General features: G+C 39.7%; 1 protein-coding gene across 4 annotated transcripts in view; it reads right to left on the bottom strand.

Annotated features, from left to right (window-relative positions):
- Positions 1–5,263: 5,263 nt before the first annotated feature.
- The window catches only part of LOC108665509 (aryl hydrocarbon receptor nuclear translocator homolog), a 62,219-nt gene continuing 45,978 nt past the window's right edge, over positions 5,264–21,504 (bottom strand). For 2 of the 4 annotated variants that reach the window (XM_018152265.2, XM_018152267.2), the window contains 11 exons: positions 18,330–18,356; positions 14,592–14,764; positions 13,765–13,912; positions 13,330–13,532; positions 12,880–13,006; positions 11,887–12,045; positions 10,866–11,016; positions 10,466–10,671; positions 9,691–9,794; positions 9,009–9,150; positions 5,264–8,730 (listed from right to left, as the gene is read on the bottom strand). In XM_018152265.2, coding sequence (XP_018007754.1) covers positions 8,522–8,730; positions 9,009–9,150; positions 9,691–9,794; positions 10,466–10,671; positions 10,866–11,016; positions 11,887–12,045; positions 12,880–13,006; positions 13,330–13,532; positions 13,765–13,912; positions 14,592–14,764; positions 18,330–18,356 — 1,649 coding nt within the window. In that variant the 3' untranslated portion in view covers positions 5,264–8,521. The remainder of the gene's footprint in view (positions 8,731–9,008; positions 9,151–9,690; positions 9,795–10,465; positions 10,672–10,865; positions 11,017–11,886; positions 12,046–12,879; positions 13,007–13,329; positions 13,533–13,764; positions 13,913–14,591; positions 14,765–18,329; positions 18,357–21,504) is intronic. The other 2 variants (XM_018152266.2, XM_018152268.2) reach the window with 1 other exon arrangement.

The following is a 21,504-nucleotide window of genomic DNA, read 5'->3' as shown; positions in this document are numbered from 1 at the left end:
CACCTCCCCCCACTCATCCTCACCTCCCCCGGGGCGTGCGTTTGATTAGTAATCAACTGTGCAAACTCAAACTGTCTTCCATTTTGCATCTCAGTTCAGGGGAACCTTTTCGGCCAAAAAATAAAGCTCTGGAGCGGCCAGAGAAGCAAGCGGGTCCGCCGTTGCTGGCTAAAAAAACCTACAAAAATTCTCAAAAGAATCTCCCGGTTGTCGAATGCAAACGAGGGAAGGAAAAAAACTGTCCCTCGGAGGATGGTTGATGACTTTTCCCTCTGCCATCTTGCCCATTTGCAATTGTGTTTAATGTATGGGTGCTTTCCCCCGTCTCTTTCTAGCCCCTCTTTCCCCTCACCTCCCCTCGTTGCTGATGAGTTCCCTCACTTCTGCTGCAACAGCAACTGATGTTTCATTGTTCAGCCTCGACAATATATCCTTAACTATGCGGGTACCTGCCTTCATAGATGATGCTATGAATCTTTATTAATATTCAATTTCATTGTTTAATTATGTGTCATTTTGTTACGGCCAATAAATCTAAATATCTTCAACGATGCCTAAAAATCACACATTTTACAATTTGTATAAGTTGTGTTAGTAAAATCTGTTCACTGCACCGTTGAGGCTGTTATGCTGGCATAATAATGGATAATAATAATTGTTCAATTGATGGTTTGTAATTAATTTATACCTTATTCAATAGATTTTTAAAGAAGTTGCGATAATAAGCGAATTCTGTCCGTCTTGACAACGCAATCAACTTTTGCCGTTCTTAATATCATTATATAAAACGATAACAAATAGCTGGTTAATAATCTTTAATTTTTCGAATCGTTTTATTATTAAGAAAGCCTTGATTTCATACGTCACTAACCACGTTCTCGATTTTAGTTCCTGCAACACTAACGATATTGCAGACCTTCGTTCGTGCGTACTAACGATGTTGCATATCTTCGTTCGTGCGCACTAACGATATTGCAGACCTTCGTTCGTGCGCACTAACGATATTGCAGACCTTCGTTCGTGCGCACTAACGATATTGCAGACCTTCGTTCGTGCACACTAATGATGTTGCAGACCTTCGTTCGTGCGCACTAAAGATGTTGCAGACCTTCGTTCGTGCGCACTAACGATGTTGCATATCTTCGTTCGTGCGCACTGACGATATTGCAGACCTTCGTTCGTGCGCACTAACGATATTGCAGACCTTCGTTCGTGTGCACTAAAGATGTTGCAGACCTTCGTTCGTGCGCACTAACGATATTACAGACCTTCTTTCGTGCGCACTAACGATATTGCAGACCTTCGTTCGTACGCACTAAAGATGTTGCAGACCTTCGTTCGTGCGCACTAACATGTTGCAGACCTTCGTTCGTGCGCACTAACGATACTGCAGATCTTCGTTCATGCGACACTTACAACGAATATTTATTCAATGGAATGAATTAATGAATGAGTCCAAAGGAATGAAACAATCATTCGTTGAATAGTTAATCTGGATGGGTACTCGTGTGCGGTATTACAGAATTGATTTCCTAAGACGAGCAAAGAATATTCACAGTTGCAGATTTTATGTCTCTCATATAATCTAAAGAATATTCATGTTCTACAAATGCATTATTCCCAATCTTCAACATTTGTTCTTTTTCGTATTATTAACAACTATGGTGATAACTGCAACGTTTGCAGCTGGGAGGTTATTGCTCGACGCACTCGGCAGTCTGGGCAGTCGGTCTCTAGCGCCGAACTTGCCTGGCTTTTGTCGTGCCCTTCGATCGGTCGAAGAAGGAAATATATAAGAAATACGGACCGAAAATCAGCATAGCGCCGCTGCTTTTAATGGCCTACCAAAAGCCGGCCATGCATGCTGCTCCCTCGCTTCGACGACCATCTCTCATTAAACCCTTCCTCGCTTCCCTCAAAAAAAGGGGAGATGGAGAGGGAAGCGATCTCTACTGCCTACTCTCAAATGAAAAAAAAACTTGCGACAGTTGCCGAGTCTTGCAGGCGGTCCTGAGGAATCGATACTTCGTCGCTAACCGAATGCCTTTCACAGAATTATGTTGCAGAAATGAGTGATGGGGTGGGGGTGAGGGGAGTCCATTGGGAGAGGGAGCGAGGGGAGCTTCCGGGCGAGGGGGGAGGGTTCGCAAGCCCGGCATATGTCTGGGGATTTGTCGCTTCAGCGAAGTGGGGCGGTGGTGGAATTTGTGGAGCTGAAGTAATGCTGATATTGGATGAGTATTTGAATATCTGTGTAGATGAATACAATGCGTGTTGAACATTATTATTCATCTGTGTACATGGATTCATATACGTGTAGAACATTCATTTAAAAATCCGTAGATTAATTCATTTACGGATTTAATAGTCATATTCTTCTTTGTAATTGGAAATAAATACGTGATTAAGGATTCCTGTATAAAAAGTTGTCAAAATGTAGAACTTCGAATATATAACATCACAATAATTTACTGCCACGCATGGCTTTACTTCAGTTGTTACATTTCTTATCTTGCCACAACTATATTGTACCAGAGCAAGAAAATGAAAAGCAAATGAAATTTAAATTTTACTTGTCAAGATTAAATAAACTTCTTTGTCTAAAATTTCGGAAATCAGGGTGAAGTTCAAATTTGAAATTTATTTAATTATTTATATTCTGCAATAATTTTAATGCCCCGAAATAGATTGTGTATAATTATACCAACCATTTACTCGGCTAATTATTGGGTTGCGTTAAAATAGTTTTTTTTATGAAAATCACACAACATATTACCATTTTACTTGTCATGCATTTATACATTTTTCTATACGAGTTAAAGTCATTGACGCCTTCTTTTCACTACAGCAGCTGGATGAAAAACTCGTATATCTAACACTTGTAGAACGCCATACCTCTACTCGACTTCCATCTATAAACCTCTTTATCCACTCTATAAGCAACCTGTTGTCAAATTAACACAAAAACCATTTTGTAAAAACGGCAAAAATGTTCGATTGCAGAATCGAGCGCTCGTGCAAGCTTTGTTGGGCAAGTGTGGCGCTTTGATAAACTTTTATGCGGGATTGTACCTGCTCGCGTGCAACACAAATGCTCTGCAATGCCGCGGCAAATCCAGCCTTTAAAACTTGCGAGAAAAATCCCATTTAGGACCTGCGCGTGTTGGTCCTCAGCGGCTGTTGTTGCATGGGGCTTTTTTGCTGACCTTTTTCAGGATAATTCTTGTCATTATTCAGAATTGAAAAGTTTGTTTCGAAAAACAAAAGTGCGTTGAAATTCAAATGGCTCTCGAATTTTATTTAAAGAATAATATTCTAAATAATACAGCATGAAATTTATGCCTAAGTTTAAAAAGGTTTCAATTGATTTTATGTTAAGGGTTAATAATAAATTCTATACTTTAATATATGAATACATTTATATATATTTAAATTTATTATAAATGAGAACTTGAACCTTGAACCGTTTTGATGCATGAATGGTCATCGATTGTAGAAATAATTTGAATATTTGTTCAAAAATTTGTGTTGAACGTCAAGATGGCGGCAAGCATAAGAGCTTGAGAGCATCCGTCGGTCAAAATTATTGAGTTTTTTTATAGCAACGCAGGTAGCTGCGCGTGCAACATTTTTATTGCAAGGCAGGTAGCTGCGCGTGCAACATTTTTATTGCAACGCAGGTAGCTGCGCGTGCAACATTTTTCGTACAGATGTCCGCGCGTGCAATATATTTTAGACGCAGGTAGCTGCGCGTGCAACATCGCGCGTGCCGCATTGTTCGCACGCTCATGGATGATAAAGACCGACGAGTTCCATTCAAGAGAACAAACTTGCTGACGATCTCGGCGACGAGTTGTTATTGCAAACCGGTTCGTTGTGAACTGAAGACAATTGCGCAGCCGGTTCATTGTAACGCCAATTTAAGCTTTGTCTTAGCATGCCGCATACATAAGCAGCTGCGGAGAAGGAAAAATTACCGATTCGTTTCAAAATAATGTAATAGTGTAGTATATTTTGCGCTGGATAATTGGCCGATTCTGGCCTGTCGGCGATTCTAATAATTTTCTTGAGTTGTCCATAGGAGATCTTGATGGTCGTCGAACTGACACTGAAATAAATAGTGACTGGACTTTTACCAGGTCCGTGGGGAGATGGACATTTCAAGTCAGAACATATACCTACTCCTGCATAACTTCGTCTAGTCTGTTCATGAACGCGTTCATACTCGGAGCGTCAACGATGCTATCAGGGAGGCTGTTCCACATGTCGGTGACTCGAAGCGAGAAGAAATGTTGTCGCGTGGATGTGTTACAACGCAGTTTTTTTAGTTTATAGCTGTGGCCCCTGGTGTTGGTTCTTGTTTTAAATTCTTGAAATCCTGAAATCACGAGTATATTTGTTAACTTTAATGTGATTGCAACGCAGCATCGAAAACTAAGACTTGTCTGCATCATTATTTCTCATAATTTTTCCATAAGCTTGCCTTTTAAGCCTGGAGTTATCCTTATGGCACGCATTTCTGATTTATTTATGTTTGTTTTTTGCATTAATTGAAAAATTAATTGTTTAATTAATAAAAATAAATGTATTGTTCTTCTATGTAACCGGTATGCAATCTGTATATTGGATCGTTATTGCTATAAAAGCTTAGAGTTGCGGGTAAAATCCTGATCTGAAAAACGCTGCGCAAAATCGAAATTAGAAGCGAACGATCTCAAAAATTTAGGTACTGATTAAATATCACGGAAATGAAGATGCACACGTATTTCCTTTATTAGTTTCTGAAGGAAACCGGCCGAATAATTTTAGTAAATCAAGTAATTGCTTGCCAGTTGGTCTGCTCAGTTTAGTGATTGTCACCGACGCTTTCAAGTGATTAGTAAATTGGCGTATTTAAGAGATGATGAAGTGATTAAACCTGCTATGTTCAGCCATGTTTCTTACTTAAAACAAACTAATTTCCTTCAGTACATTTTTAATGTAATATTCCCTCGACAATTAACTTTATGGAGCTTCATAAATAATTTCGAAGATCGCTGACGAATGGAACGAGCTGAGAAAATATTACTGTTTTTTATACGCATTAGTTGAACATGAATTTGAAATTAATGTATCTGCGATTTTTCAATTGCCGCAACATTTTATTATAAAACTGTGCAGTTTAGGTTATCCGAGCATTTAAATTAAATTCAGTTGGATCTTTCGCTCGTGGTTGCAGGGTGTATGTAAATTTTTGGTTGTTATGCGGGCAAATAAACGAGAGTTCATTAAGAATAGGTTTTATTTATAATAATTAGCTACTAATGTACAGAACTCTATTGTTGCTAAACCTCCCTAACCTCAAACAACTAAATAAACTGACGCAATTATCAGAACATCCAAGAAGATAAAAAATTTCATCGAGCGCTTGATAATTCGCACGTGATTTGCTATACGAATTACGAATTCGTGAGATTCAAATGTCACGGTTACCTACTACGATAACTTTAGTTACCAGGACTTTGATACGAATAACATTAAGTACGGTTAATGTATCCGTATAGAAAGGTTTGAGCCACTTCAAAGTTCAAGTTGCTTCTTACGCTGCCAGTGAAGCAACGAATTTAGCAGCTTGTACCGCGCCAAACTTGCAATAACAATTGAAAAAAATTCAATGCTCTACGAAAATTTTGAATTGGCCGTTTTCAAGAACATGATTTTGTAGCAAATGTCGAATTTCCACATTGAAATTTTTCCAATATACACGACGATCCTTTGAAACCGAGGTCCTTGAAATTTCTGTTCTTGACGCGAGTCCTCATGAAGAACTAGCAAAGCCACAGAAAATTCCTGTATTCAATAGGTTTCAAAAAAAACATATCGAATTGAGTGAGACTCCATGCACCCGTAAAAAAGATGCATGTTTTATGAGATAAATCAGCATAAAATACCGGGAGTTGATTGCAGCTCTGACGCTGCCTAGCAGCGCCTCCTGTCACTATGTACACGACATGAATATACAACGCGCAATTCAGCGTACTATTAACATTACTTAAGAACTACTTTTAAGTAGCCTACAGTAACTTCAGTCTGGAAAATTGCTGCATCATTCACGGTAGACTTGTCCTCAATCTCAGTATTTCTCCACAATCTGATTATTCAGTATACTTGATTTCTTGTACGTTGAATGCCTTCGCCGTGGACTTGATGTAACTAGTAAATAAGTCTATCAATTTCCAAAATATTCCGCGCCTGCACAACGCAAAAGACATCGGGTAATGGATCGCCATATTTGCCATTCACGTAAAATAATGAAAAGTTCGTGACGGAACAGTTCAATACGCGGCCTATGAAGGTAGCCGCGTTTATTTGTATGGCTATAAACACCAGCGAAATGCCGATTGAAAAAAAAAAACTCTTAAACGAGCTTAAGATTAAAGGTTGACGTGGCTCAAAACGTTTCCCTAATTGGCCAGCGAGCGTCTACCAAACAATAGCTTAAAAAATAGTAAATTCAACACAGAGATTCATTACCGCGCATTCAAGTCATGGGACTTCATGGAATGGTACACCCATGAAGTTTATCGTGGTAGGATACATCCATGGAGTTCTTGATCCACCCATGAAGTTCTTATTAGGGTACATTCATGAGAACCCATCCTTCGAGCGGGATTTATTGCACGCTGAGGCTTCATCGTGGGACTTTTTGATAATAAGACGAAAGAACTTTGATCTTAACACTACAAATATGGCAACAGTAGAACAGATCCCGCGACGTGTCTGTTCATATTAAATAAAAGCTTTGGAATGTCTGCTACGGCATACCTTCTCTTGACGGATACATTCACTTCATACATTCAACTGCATTCATTTAGTTGATGTATAGGGTACTGTAGAACAAACGCTTCGCTTACATAAAAAAAGATGATTTCGAGAAGAGAATTAATATTTTGATAAAAAGTACAAATTATGAAACGGACAAAGAATTAAAATTCAAACACATGTTTCAGGTAATTACTATCCTCAAAGATTGTCGAACAATCTACTGGTGTACAGTGCACACTCGGCATTCAACAGACCATTGCATAACCAGAGAATACAATCAGTGACTATGCGTAGCATTCACAGTGCGTTAAGTTCTAATTAAATTTGTGATGATATGTCCAGATAATTGAATTAACCTTACTAAGCCTACAGGACAGCCGACTTGAGAGTCAAAACCACACATTCAACAATTGTACTTATGACGTCACCAGCCCACCACTCGAGTACACGTGACGTATACGTTACATACGTCGACGTATATACTTTACATAGTTTATTGATTCGTACAAAATTAACACCGTAACGAGAGTGCTGACGTTTCTCTTCCACAACAAATTATATCAACTTTAATAAAGACGATGAACGTTTGATTAATTAAAGAAATGTACACATAAGATACGTACAAACTTTCAACAATATATTTAATTCTATTGTTGTACGAGGAACGCACACACCAAACAGAAGTCGCGACCACTGAAACCAAATGACGCGCACGAGTGCATTGCTGAGCAAGAATTTCAAGCATAAGAAAAAATAAGTAACCTATCAATATCGTAGAACTAGATCATTAAATGGTAAGTGAGAAAAGGTGAAACTTTCAGACGAATTATATACACGCGGAATGCAGTACAAGGTTCGTGTTGCGGGTGGCCCGCAGCTATAACCTCTGCGCACTCGGAGAAATGAGTGCGATTTTGTCCATTTAGCTATGCACTTTCTGTCATTGTATTGGTCATCCCAACCCAGTTTGGCCCGGCATAAGGACGTATCAGTGCAGCGTGGTGAGAGTGTCACTATTTAAACACTACGACTCCTGAGCGCGCCAGCCTTGATATGGTAAAATGTGCACTATAAAGGCACGTCGCTGCCCCCACATGCAGCGAAAGTTTATTACTTATTCATGGAACAGAAGTGTTCATCATCGTACTAGAGCACAAGGGCATAACTAAACAATAGAACATGATTACTTGTATGGCTTCCATCTCATTTTGATATGAGGTTGCCGTTAACGAGTAAATATTACAAGTTTAAATTATCAGTAAAAGAGCTTCCTACTTATCACCAACACAATTGAACAATTACGAAGACAAATGATGTAACAAATCAACCTCGCGATTATATAATATTTACCCACCGATCCCGTTTATTATTAGCCCAGTTGCTATACTGCTGTCTTTTAATGAAAGGAAAACGTGAACACACAATTATGCAACTTACACGATGAAGTAAACACAGAAATGCACGCATCGTGCCACTAAAAGCTTGTAATTCACAGCAAAATCAGGGGTTCAAAAATCTGAAAATGTCCGTCACATTACGTCACGCTGTATTAGGCTGCAGCAAAGCCTACTGCCAGGCCTACTTCGCCTGTTTTCTTGAGATCGACGTATCCTTCGTACCCCTGTAAATAGATGAAGCCTGTGTTACCCCGTGACCCGCATGTACCGGCCCGTGACCCGCCTGTGATACCCCGTAACCCGCCTCCTACGTGACGCCATCATTCAAAGTTTGTGTTGAACATGCTCAAGTTGTTCAAATCAAAGTTACTGTGGCCCGACTGGTCCAAAATCTGCAGCATATCCGTGAGCTCAGGTTGATGCTGCTGCTGGGTGCCGGGGTGTGGGGCTCCCTGGGAGGGATGGGGGTGGTGGACAGCACTGGTTGAAGGTCCCCCGTCCTCTGTCAAGCCTGGGTACTGCCACATGCCTGCCAAAATAAGGCTTTTTACACTCTTCATCAAGTGCAATTTTAAATGAATAAATTCATTGTCCTCATCGTTTGTTATGAAGTTGCCTCCAACACTCAACAAGTGCACCTCACGAACATATCATAGGTACCAATTACTTATACTTACTGCACCAACACGTGACTAAATATATCTTGAAATGTCTTTTGATTTGTATTGAAACAAAAATATTTACGATGCCTTAATTGAGTATTATAAGTTCATTGTTCACGAAGGTGCATTGATGGGGACATCTTACCTGCTTGAGGGGTTGAATATGACGGTAGGGGGGCGCGTGGGGCGGTGGAGAGAGGGGTGTAGGAAGGGGTTGAGGGGGACCGTGAGGGGGAGATGTTGCTGTTGGTGGCGTATGAGGTATACGCGCCGCCTCCTTCGTTACCCTGTAACAAAGTTCACAACATTAACATATTACCATTAATACATTCTCGTTTCTAATTTAGCATAAATACAAATGTTTATCTATCCCAGCAAGAGTACTTTCAAGAGTTCCTGGTGATATCAACGTATTCGAATAGTTAGATGTTAAAAGGCTTGTAAATAGGTGCGATACTATAGAAATAAAACCCACTCGTCCTTTGTTCGAGCGCCAATCTTGATCATTTTACTCCGTATCTAAGAAAACCAAATTAGATCGCGTATAGAGTTGCATAACGCGCAGACTGTCCTCCCGAAAATGAAAATTCATTCATAACTGGAACTGGTCAGAAGCAACTACGGTATCAGTACCTGATCAGATTCACTAACAGGTTTTTCGAGGAGTGACCTGTGAGAGAAGTGACAAGTGAGAAAAGAGACAAGTGAGAAAAGTGACAAGTGAGAAAAGAGACAAGTGAGAAAAGTGACAAGTGAGAAAAGAGACAAGTGAGAAAAGTGACAAGTGAGAAAAGTGACAAGTGAGAAAAGTGACTCCTGTGAAGTACCTGTGAAGTAAGAGGGGTGCTCTGGGGAGTGGAGGGAGAGTATCCCTGCAGGGGGGACTGGCCTGCTTCATAATACACGCCCTGTGTGCTGCTCGGTCGCCCTCCTGCAATAAACAGGGAGAAATGATACTCAAACCTTTACCTAATGTAGATAACATAAATATTAGCTCAGAGTAGTTGAATATTTATACCTATCTCTTAACACATTAAGTACGGCTATGTCGCGTTCAGGGCGTATTTCATAACCGGGTGGGTCGTGCCACAGTTATCGTGTTAATAAAAATCCATATTCTTAAAAAAATTGATAATATACACCCCGTCCAAATAAACATATCACAAATAAGCTTAAAAGTATAAACTTAAATCTTTATCCATATCTTCTGTTCCCTGGCTGACTTCATGTTACATTAGGACACGACTAAACTCACAATCACCATCAAACTCATCATTGCGACCTGACCAAGTTCGTTCCATCATTAATAAATACCCGAAATAATTCTTAAACTTATCTCCTTGCTTTGAACCTTCCCTTATAAACCACGAAGAGAATATTTAAGCTAAATTATGAATAGACATTATGAATAGGTTATCAATTACCTTGGAGGTGATAAATAATCAGTAATTAAAGTGCAGAGAGGGAGCATGTGAGCATAAGCATCTGTTCTCCCCATCTTTATCGCGAATAATTTTATTATTATATTATTATTTAGATATTATCAAAATTATTATTTCGACATCACTGATCTTGAGCACTTCGGTAAATATGATTAATTACCTTGTAGGTGTGCAGAGGGGAGCATGTGAGCATAAACGTCCCGTCTCCCAGTGAGGGAATAGTCGAGGGAAGGCTGGTGGGAGTAGTGAGGGGGAGCTGGGGGAGCTGCCAACGTCGTGGGGGGGAGTGGCCCCGTCGAGCTATCGTGTGGGTTGTGCTGTTCACCCACACCTCCATCCCCATCACCCCCTCCCCCACCGATGGGTCTGCGAGATGACATAATGATTAAGGAACTAATGATTGAAGCTGGATGATGCCATGATGATAGACAGACACGATCAGGATTTTGATTCAGAAAGTATGTTGAACGAAGTTAAAGTCAATTAATCAATTGAAGACATTATTGGTGGCGATGTTTGTTGAATTTAAGAGTTACTAAATTAGCAGAATATGTATTCACTTTGTGGCAGTGTTGGTGCAGACGATGTACTCGATGTCGTCGGTGTAGGGGTTGAGGAAGGCGAAGGCTGAGGTGCGTAGCCAGACCCACTCCCTGTTCTTGGCCCTGAACCTATACATCACCGACATCACCTGCCCCTTCAACTTCAAAACTGTCAACAAAAAAATAATTTGTTAGCGTTTGAGACTACCGTAAACATCGAAAAAAAATAACATCACACAATATACATCCAGTCATCAACGATATTTCAACATCCAGTCAAACTGTATACAAAAACACACGTCACTCTGTTCTTAAGAGTACAGATGTAAAATAGTCACATCATCACACGATATTCCTCTAGTAACTAATGATACTATCAATAATATCATTTTTTTCGCATAGATGCTCTCTTGGTGCTTTGAAGTCGTTATTCCTCCATCAAGATTTTTATTAAGAAAGTACATAACCACATCCATTAACGATCGGATAACATTCACTCAAATACTTATTATCTTCCATTTTTTTCAAACCTAAATAAATTGCGTTATTGATGGACTCAGTGCAGTTGGGAGGGGGTGATGACAAACTTTTTGAAATATCTGTTTTTCTCCGATACTGGAGTCATTCATAAATATGGTGTTGAATTTTTGAATGAATCGATGTCACGCCAAAAAAGATCTGATCAAATAACCGGGAAGAGCCACACGTAACTCTGCGCTAACAGGGGGAGCAGCAGGTATATTCCTTTATATTATACCTAACCTTCCTTTACTCTATAGGCACTTCATCCCAAATGCATGCAGCAATGGCTGTAGTGTATTTTTAATATTCCTATTTTACGAGTTATCAGGTCCCCGCTATGGTAACTCTTAATGAAATTGATCAACTGAATTGAACTTGCCCATTATAGCAAGCAAGAATCCTCACATAGTCGGGATAAAAATACTCAGGAACCAACGATCCCATCACAAATAGGGATAAAATCATCCAGGAAATGAACATTGCCGTGTTTTAATCAAGCTCGAATTGGGATAGGTACCCTGGTCGAAGCTCTCCTTCATGTGCGTCTGGTCCTCAGGATGGAAGAAGTCGAAGCAGCTTTTGGCGAGCAGCTCCTGGGGGCTGTAGGCCAGCACGTTCGTCACGCGCTGATCCACGAATGTGAACTTCCCGTCCATTGCGTGCCGGGATATGAACTCTGAAATATTATTACAATGCATAAATAATACATTGATGCAATGCATGAACACAAAATTATATACAGGGATTTTAGGGAGAAATGGATGCTACAACTCGGCACAAAAGTGGACAGAGATTTGTTCTTAAGGAAAAGTAGGAGCAGTTTTGGCAGAGGCTAACTTTCCAACATCAACGCATACAGCCACAAAAAACTGTAGATTTGTAACAATGATCGACATTAATTAACTAATGGCTACTATAACTTATAACCAGAAACACGATAATTGGTGGCCGTTACTATTGCTATGTTATAGCGGCCGCCATTATAATAGTAAATAGAGTAGAGTAACTTGGCATGGACTCGTTCATCACACACACGGGTTACCCTTTAAATCGCGCGTTTGTTGCGGTTATTACAATCAAAGCTAGCGCGTTTTACAGGACCTTGGAAAGGTTGAGGCCAAGCAAGAATAATGTGCAAGTGAAAGACCAGGTAGGAGCGAAGTGCAGGTGAGGATGCAAGTAGGAGTGATAGAGCAGTGTTTAGGTACTTGTAGATGGGGACATTAGTACCGGCAATACAACTTCCAAATACTGACGGCGCTACTGGCCGCGGGAGGGCCCGGTATCCTTATACACGAGGCCAGCAGCATGATAACTAGCGGCGGTTATTACTTGAAAGTTTTCCTTGCCGCCACTTTATATATATGGCCCCGTATACAGCGCATTAACGCTCAGTACTTACGTATATCGTTACTCTACTTATAATATATGTAATTTTTTAGTAAACTTGCTTGACGTCTTGTTTTTAAATTCTTGCTTAACGCTCGGCAGTTGCGTGTTACGGACTCACCGTTAGCCGCCGATGATCCCATTAGGTCGGCTGTGTTGGGTGTCGATGTCACCTGCAGTCTGGCGATGGACACAAGGCAACAGTGTGATGGACTGGCCGTCTGATTGTCCTCCTCCACGCGTTCCATCTGAACAACAAATTAATTCGTTACCATGGGAAAATTATATTCCTCATATGTGAAAAAAATCAGCATAATACATTTCCACGAGAGAAAAAAATAGTTGTAATTCAAAATTTTATTGAATATGAAAAGGAAAAATCAACGACAAAAACTATAGGTACTTGAAACCATACTCGCTATGACAGCTAAGTGTCTTCTCGGTCGTGTGTGTAGCACAAATATTTATTCACTCGAACAGATTCATTTTCCAGCGTGGCTTGGGACTGCTACGTGCTAAACACTCACGAAGAATACTAAAGAAAACTGAGTCAGGAGCTGTAAATTCTAACCTGGACTCCGGTGGGCGGCCAGTTCTTGATGTATCCGGTACAGTGGAGGACAGCGTAGTTGTGTCCATCAACCGAGTGGCCTAAAGAGTTGCGCTGCCGCAGTCTGTTGAGGTGACCGTTGGCCATGCCGTCGGGCCCGACCTGACCGATCTTCATGCGGCAGATGAAGCCACGTCGGGAGCCCATGCATAACCGCATCGACGCTGATCATCACAAAAATAATTATAATAGTTTCAAACCTGGCAAATACTCGGAGAAATAAAATGAGTCATAGTGTCCAAATATCAACGCACTATATAACGTCCAAATAAGAGCTGTTACTCATCCTTCACCCCCTGCAGCCACTCACACAGACTTTCTTCACCCCTCACTCACAGTGATGCCCCTCCTTCACTCCTCACTCACAGTGACACCCCTCCTCCGCCCCTCACTCACACTGATGTCCCTCCTTCTTGACAGTCCCCGTCTTGAGGTCGAGGATGCGCCCCTGGTTGGCAGGTTCCTGCGAGCTGAGCTGCTCACGCACCTTCTCCACGTCGTCGGGGTGAATGTGCTCGTATATTGACGTCCCAAACCAGTCGTTCTGCAATCACCAACTAAATGTTAATCTCGCCTGCCCGTACAGCGTATATCATGATTGACAAACCAGTCATTCTGCAATCACCAACTAAATGTTAATCACGCCTGCTTATACAGCGTATATCATGATTGCGTAGAGACAAAGCGTTTGGACTCTTGTTAACTGGTGCGGTACTAGGCCTTTGAGAGCAGTTGACGACAGGTAATGTATCCATAGACTATGGATTAACCTTTTTATCTATTGACGGTAACTCTTGCCTTTATTCACGAAAATCAAAGAAGACGGGTTATTTATCAGCAATAAGAGGGATATTTGTTTCGTTTTCAGGTTATCAGCGGACGACGATGTCCAGACAGCGAGTTCACTGCGCCCGAGGTGGAGGAGGTAAACAATCCAATGAAAATATGTATATCAAAATAAATATTAATATTTAGACTGTCGCTTTAACAAGTAAATAAATACTCTAATTCAACAGCTCAATTAGAGCCAATGAACTTTATACAGACGCAAAGACTGTCGAGACATAGCCTGCAGATGTCTCGTTATGCCATCAATCCAATGGAAAACCGAATCCCTCCACTCTAATGACGCAGCCATGACGTGAATTACGAGCTGATTTAATTTGAAACAACATTAAATGAACGTTATTTCACCGTGAGAGTCCTGGTGGCAAAGCCTATACCTGTGGTTGGTTGAGGACGGGCGTGACGGAGTCCGAGACGTAGATGACGCGGCCGTTGTCACAGCCCACGACGAACAGGAACCCATCAGCCGCCTCAAGGATGAGGTGCTTGAGCTCCTGGTCCGTCAGGAAGGATGGTTTGTAGGAGCCGTCGGCGCTCGTGTTGCCCGTTCCTGCACGCAAACACGTACCTTTGAGACGTCGCACATAGGTAGCGTATATATAAGTGCACAAACTTACGTAACTCAATACAAATATCACACGTGGCAACTACCAACCCAAATGAGACACCGCGATCTGTACACGTGTACAAACCGACGTATCATAACTTATATATCACACGCTGCAACACTGCACATCACATACATTTCCATAGTTAATGTGGGAAATTTTTCCCACCATTGTTCATTCTGTTCTTAGTTGATTTTGATTTATTAGTTATGTCCTTGATGTTCTATTCAGAATTTGTTATTTTCAGTTCGGCAGTTTACGTAGGTAGTAGTTGCATCTATGATTTTCATTCATTCATTCATTCATTAATCAGCATCCGTACGGTTCAGTCAGTCAATCTAGTGCGCCAAACTTCATTCAACTAACGTACAGCTCAATTAGAACATCAATTCTCAATTATTCACTTCAGGCTCATTGTCTTCAGCCAGCACAGCAGCAGGAGCGTCATAAGATATGGGCATCTTCTTCCTGTTTTTTTTTTTCACTCTTTTTGTGTGTGAATGTTGCTTTTTCAATTAATTATTTTTCTGTATTCATTCATTTTCTGTATTCTGTATTCATTTTTTTTATGGCACTCTAGACAATTTACCTAATAAATTTCTATATCAATAATCAAACCATCGAATTCCAATTGCATTTTAGCGTGGTCGCCAGTATTTGCCGTCGAGCCAGTTCCCACAGCAAAGACCAACATTCTTATAATCTTTCTCTAATTTCAAAACGTTAAATATCCAACTAAACTATTCCAACTGCCCGTCTAGAGTACCTTCCTCTTACTAATTTCTTCTAAGTTTCCTGTTAATCAGCTTCATATGAACTTTCAGCACCAAAACGCACCAAAATCTTAGGTTTGTTAATTTTTTTAGTTATAATTGTGGCATCGTTTATTCATAATTTTGAGTATCGTAGGTTATTTAATAGGTAGTAACCGTTTAATTAGTGAGTCGTTACTTTTTCATTTCACTTTCGGGGTACAAACTGGGAAACGCCTTTGAATATTTTTTTCTATGCCAACCAACCAATTTTTTGCGACCATAGTCTCCAAACTTCATTAAAACGAATCCCTCGCTATATGCTTAACTACATAAAGTTACGGATTCCTGTCACCATTTTATTTAAACGGACGGCCCGAACAAAGAGTTTTATCACACCCATTCGAATAAGTATGTATAAATCATAATGGAGTTCATTGACTTTATTTTGTCCGATTGTGTGAGGCAATCTCAATTCCTCACACCTAACGTATCTCAATTGAGACATCTTACGTGGCAGTCAAATTTACAGCCGAGATACTCTACGTTGCATGTGCACGGAGAAAATTGACGAATATTACATAGCCTTCGAGCGTAAAATCTGATGTTACATACTCGAAAAAAATTATAAAATGAAATTTCTCAATGGCAACAAGTAGGAAAACTCAAGAGATCGACTCCGTTGGAATCTAAAAGTTTAAACCATGCGATACATCATAGTATGATCAGTAAACTTATGAAGAGAATATCTTCAATATTATCTCAATCAAAAGAAATTATAGATATTCTCTCAATATGTACACGTAACTGAGCGCAAGTTGCCACGCGAAATGTGCCTGAGAATATTAAAAATGTGAGAATTTTTATTTAAATTTAAGTCCATATAAACTTCGCAAATCAATGCAGCATTAAATAGATTAATTCTCTACATCGAGCTGGATGGCAATGAAAATGTGATCACTGATACTTATTTTACTGATAAATAGTCCGTAAATAAGACGCTGTGCCGGCAGTCCCAGTGAAGTGTTTCAGGAAGAACAGAAATGCCTTCAGTCAATCAAGTGGGAGTCAAAAGATGATTTCGAACTACTTCTCTATTACTAACAGATGATCAGTCTCTGCGGTACTTTAGAATAAAGAATAATTAATATTTCGTTACCTGTATCCATATTGATCGAAAAAATTCATTTTGAAAGCATTGGATTCTTAATCCTGAACAGAAAGCGACATGTACGAAAAGTAGCATAACGCAAACGCAGACTTTATTCGCAACGCCCAAACAAAACCAAAAGAAGTGATCGCTTACGCAAATAATTAATATTCGTCTGCCAGCCATGGATCCCAGAAATAATACAATATACATGCAACAAATTTTAGGCTTAGCAATGCAACAACGCCTGTCTTAATTGCTGAGCATTTGAAGGCAAAATTGAAATTTTATCGCATAACTGAGGACAAGATATCGGGTGCTAAAAGTTCCGTAAATGAAAAACGATATAATTTACATAATAAAAATTCTGTAAATATTCCGCCCAGGTCAACAAGTAAGGAGAACAACATCTCGGGTAAACGAGGAAGGATTCGGTTATATAGTCTGCATAAATTGCAGCTTTATTTTTTTCTACGAAGAGAATACTCGGGGTTTATTCGTTAAACTGTATTGCATAATGAGGTTTTTTGTCAAGATACTCATTGCTAATATCATTAAAATCAAATTTCTCCACAAACAAAGAAAAATTCAACTTTTAAGCAAGACTCTAATTACACAGACATGATCGAATGCGAATGTACATCAGACAGCAGTTGAAGAAAGAAACTGAGTAACAATTTCATTAAAAATCAAGTAGTGAAGGTGAACGAAAACCAGAAAAATAATTATATAAAAAACTAGCATGCCAGACTTAAAAACAGCTTGCAACCGCAACACAGAATGTTGGGCACACATTTAGCAGAACCAGAATTGAGAAATACAGACAAATGAGCTTGAGATGTAAGCAAAATTTTTTCATGACTCAATGCATATAATTATGGAGAGTGCTATAATAATTCGGAAAATAATCACCAGAAAAAAGAACACGAGACAGAAACATGCGTTGCTGTTAGACTCCTGACGTCAGCACAGGAGGCTCATTTGAGCCAGCGCTACAAATGTGCGGATCCCAATGAGATTTAATTCAGTGATCAAGATATATCCACATGCACCCGGCATCAATCCATGCATTGTTAATAAAATAAAGAAATTTAGCTTTGGTTCAAAGCGAGCAGAGGTCCATACAATCTATAGGAGCGTTAATCTTCTTACTCGAAAAATAGATTCTATGAAAACTGTACACCGCTGCACCCTGCCTAAAACCTAATATTTCACCGTAGTGATGACTCTAAATCCATTTAGAATTCAATTGTGCCTCATAATTATAATTTCAATTGTGCCACGTTCATAATTTCATAGGCCTAGACGTCAGGTTGATAAGAACATTGTTGCACTTTTAAATGCAGTATATAACAAATGATCATAAATTATAGGCCGGTCTAGAACTTATCTGTTGAAACCACTTAATTTAAAATCTTAAGTGCTACGCCGTATTACACCGCATAGCGTTCTGAATTTCTAAAATGTATACCGCAGAGCCGCCCAGTTTATAATAAGAGCGTGTATACCACCATCTTAACGATGAAACCATCATCTTTATTATCTCGGGCAAGAAACATGATCAGAAGCAGTGGAGGGAGGCACACACTCAAGCTGCTTGCTTACCCATGCCTCCGTTGGATAGCTCGGGACCTGCAAAAACAACACACCAAAGTAGCAGGCGTACACAGTCTACAATTTACTTACTTACAAGCCCTAGCTGCTCCACACATTGAGATGCGGCCTGACACTGCCGTCAGACAGCTTTACTTTCTATACTGAATAATGAGTCAAGCAAAGACCTCCGTATAATTCCAGTGCACGCAGAATTTGTGTACAAGCTTAGCAAAACATCTATTTTACTATTTAATGCTTTATTGGTGAGCAAAAAAAAAAAACTCCCCGTTCAAAGTGGCGGTTATTCATAAATAACTAGAAGAGAAACTTTGTTCCTTATGTTGAAGTGTTGAAGTGATTAAACTCTACACTATTGGAAATATGTTGAAAACCATCATCGTCAGACACTGATCAAAATTCGATGACATACGGGAGCAAAATACCAATAAATATAGAGATGGAATTAGTGTACAAAACAAGCTACATAATCAAATTAGTTGATCAAGTTTATATCCGAAAAGACACAAGCGATGAAAAGGACAAGTATGAAAATTACAACATGTAGCAAGAGATGTTGAAGCGAGCGTTAGTCAAGCAACTAGTGTAATGGAAATCTACTCGTAGTTTCAAGCAATTCATATAATATAGTTTAAATATGCATTTCAATGATATCGTTCATAGTCGATAAGGTATCTTTAAATTCGTGAAATTTCCTCATTGTCTGCAGTATAGATCGAAGTTAATGAGCCCAATAACAGAAATAGCGGGCTTTAGTTAATTACAGAAAAAAAGCCACTTGAATCATGAAAATTTGTACAACCAATATAAAGTTCACTTGTGAAAAAAATATTTACTCATACGATTTAAAACTTACATTTTTTTGGCAAAATAATTGCGTCCGTTACACGTATAAGGCAGATTTGGGACATTCAACGAGCTCAGATCAAGATCAAGACGAACTCAAGCACTTTTAACAGAACTATAGCACTTGCACTGAGCTCTAGCACTATATATTTATTAATGCATCAGAATGTAGAGTGAGAAGCGTGATGCATACGTGGAGACCGCCGTCCGTCAAGGCAAGCACACAAAATTAAAACAAGCAAAGGTAACCTCAATAAAAGCAAATTAAAGTGACGTCAAGGACTCCTTAAAGGACAGCTTCATGGAGTAGTCCTTGGATGACGTGCACTCGAGTATTTAAACTCAACTATAAGTAAGAAGCTGAATTCGCTATGAATTCTGTAATATTATTCAGAAATTCCGAAGATCACTTGGTTACTTGCAGCGACCCTGCATCGTTCGAGCTGAACTCGCCCATAACGATGCTAAGCTGAACAGCCACAATTTAAAGAAGATATATATCTCAATTAAGGGTTAATCGCGATCATAAATCTTATTAAGAGAGCTACCAATTAAGCAGCAGCGGCGCAGAGATCAGAGTGAGCGAGATTCCTGATATGGGAGCAACAGGCCCATATCACTACCAGCTCTTGAATGCAGACGAGCTTTACATTCCTGCTATTTGTTCGCCTGATAAGAGCGGCACTAACTCAATGTTACCAGCTGTTAGTGGGAGAAGCTGGGGTCTTTATTGGGTGATAATCTAACAGAACATTCATAACAGCAAAGCAAGGTCAGACACACAAGAAACACCGCCGAGCCTCAAGTAAAACGAAGAAAATTAAATTTATACGCGGATTTATGAGGCGCTACCTTATATATAAATAGATATAGCTTCCCCTTATCTACACAGACATGAATATGTAGGCCTATTTTGAAGCTCACGGTCAATTTGCGGAATGTTATGATCTGTAATCCAGTTTTCTGTTAATAATTGATAATTAACTCACGCTGAATATCAGTAAAAATTACAAAGGTCAACATAAATACCGTTCAATAATAAAAAAAAACGTGTAATTAACCAGGAGTTTCGAAGAATGGACTACCTGCTTCTGAAGGGCAAAGCCCAACGGTCTCGCCCGTACGAGCGGAGAGCGAGCTAAGGGTTATCTGCACAAGTCGAGCTAAGTTTTATCATCAATCAAGACGCTACACTGAAGCGGCTCAGTATAAGGGAACTATACGACAAAAAATGCAGCAGCCTTCACCGCACAAAGCTGCTCTTGTTTAGCCATACTTGTCTTCATTTGAAACTTTTATCACAGAAACGATGAAATCAACAGAAATAAAAATTTCTTCTTGTGCGGTCCGTACGCATCTACTTTTATCCAAGATTCAATTTTCATATGAAACGCTCTAATGTGACGTCAAACGACAACTTTTGATCGACGCAATCAAATTCGATCTTGCAGGTTTGATTTACAGCGAACTTGGCTGATCAGAGGCCGTAAAAAACTCGCTTAAGTACACGTAGGGGCCGATTTCTAGTCTCTGATTAAGTGGGTTTAGTTTGAAAAGCCATTAGTAATTGGCTAACGGAGATACATAAGAGTATGGTAGCTACTTTTGATAGTATGGCCTGGAAACTATAAACATTGACGGAGCTACGAACTCTCGACTTTTTCTTAAAGTACGGCCTGGAAACGATCGCTGAATTTCAGCTCTCGGTAAATATATAAGCGATGAGCACGTGTCGGGCGACTGGATCTCTGAGGTGGGCGGATCTGTAGCGTAAATTATAGTGATCATTATAGGGAACAAGTTCTGCTGCCGCCCGCGGTGACAAGAGTAAAATTTTTGGCATGGGTTGATAATACTCTGGTTTTTCTCGTAATCGAAAGTTTTCTAGCGCAAGACGTCTCGTTTGAAACTAAATTTGAGACTGCCAGAAATATTAACGGATAAGCTTAGGAAGCTTGGAATATACTTTTTATTTAGATTGGAATCAGACGTTCCTTTAAAATGCCTTGGTCAGGAGTGTTACTACATACAACATTGACCTGTATGACTGCTTCCAACATCTTCAACATTAACTATTTTTAGCGGATCAAATATTATGATTTAAGCACACAAGTACAAACAAAATTAGCATCAAATACTCGACAAGAAGAAGAAGGAAATAGCGTGCACCGATGACTTAATTAGCACCGGAGCGGCACAGAGTAAATCGTGAGCGCACTATAAGCAAGGGCAAATTGCGGCGGCTCTTACTGTATCTTGCATGCATAAACTCAACACGATATGTTAATGAGCGTCACTCATACAAAATAGAGCCACACAA

The sequence above is a fragment of the Hyalella azteca genome, unplaced genomic scaffold (genome assembly GCF_000764305.2).
Source record: "Hyalella azteca isolate HAZT.00-mixed unplaced genomic scaffold, Hazt_2.0.2 contig4041, whole genome shotgun sequence".
NCBI lineage: Eukaryota > Metazoa > Arthropoda > Malacostraca > Amphipoda > Hyalellidae > Hyalella > Hyalella azteca.
Note: the sequence above shows the minus strand (reverse complement) of the source record. Positions and strands in the feature narration are given on the sequence as shown.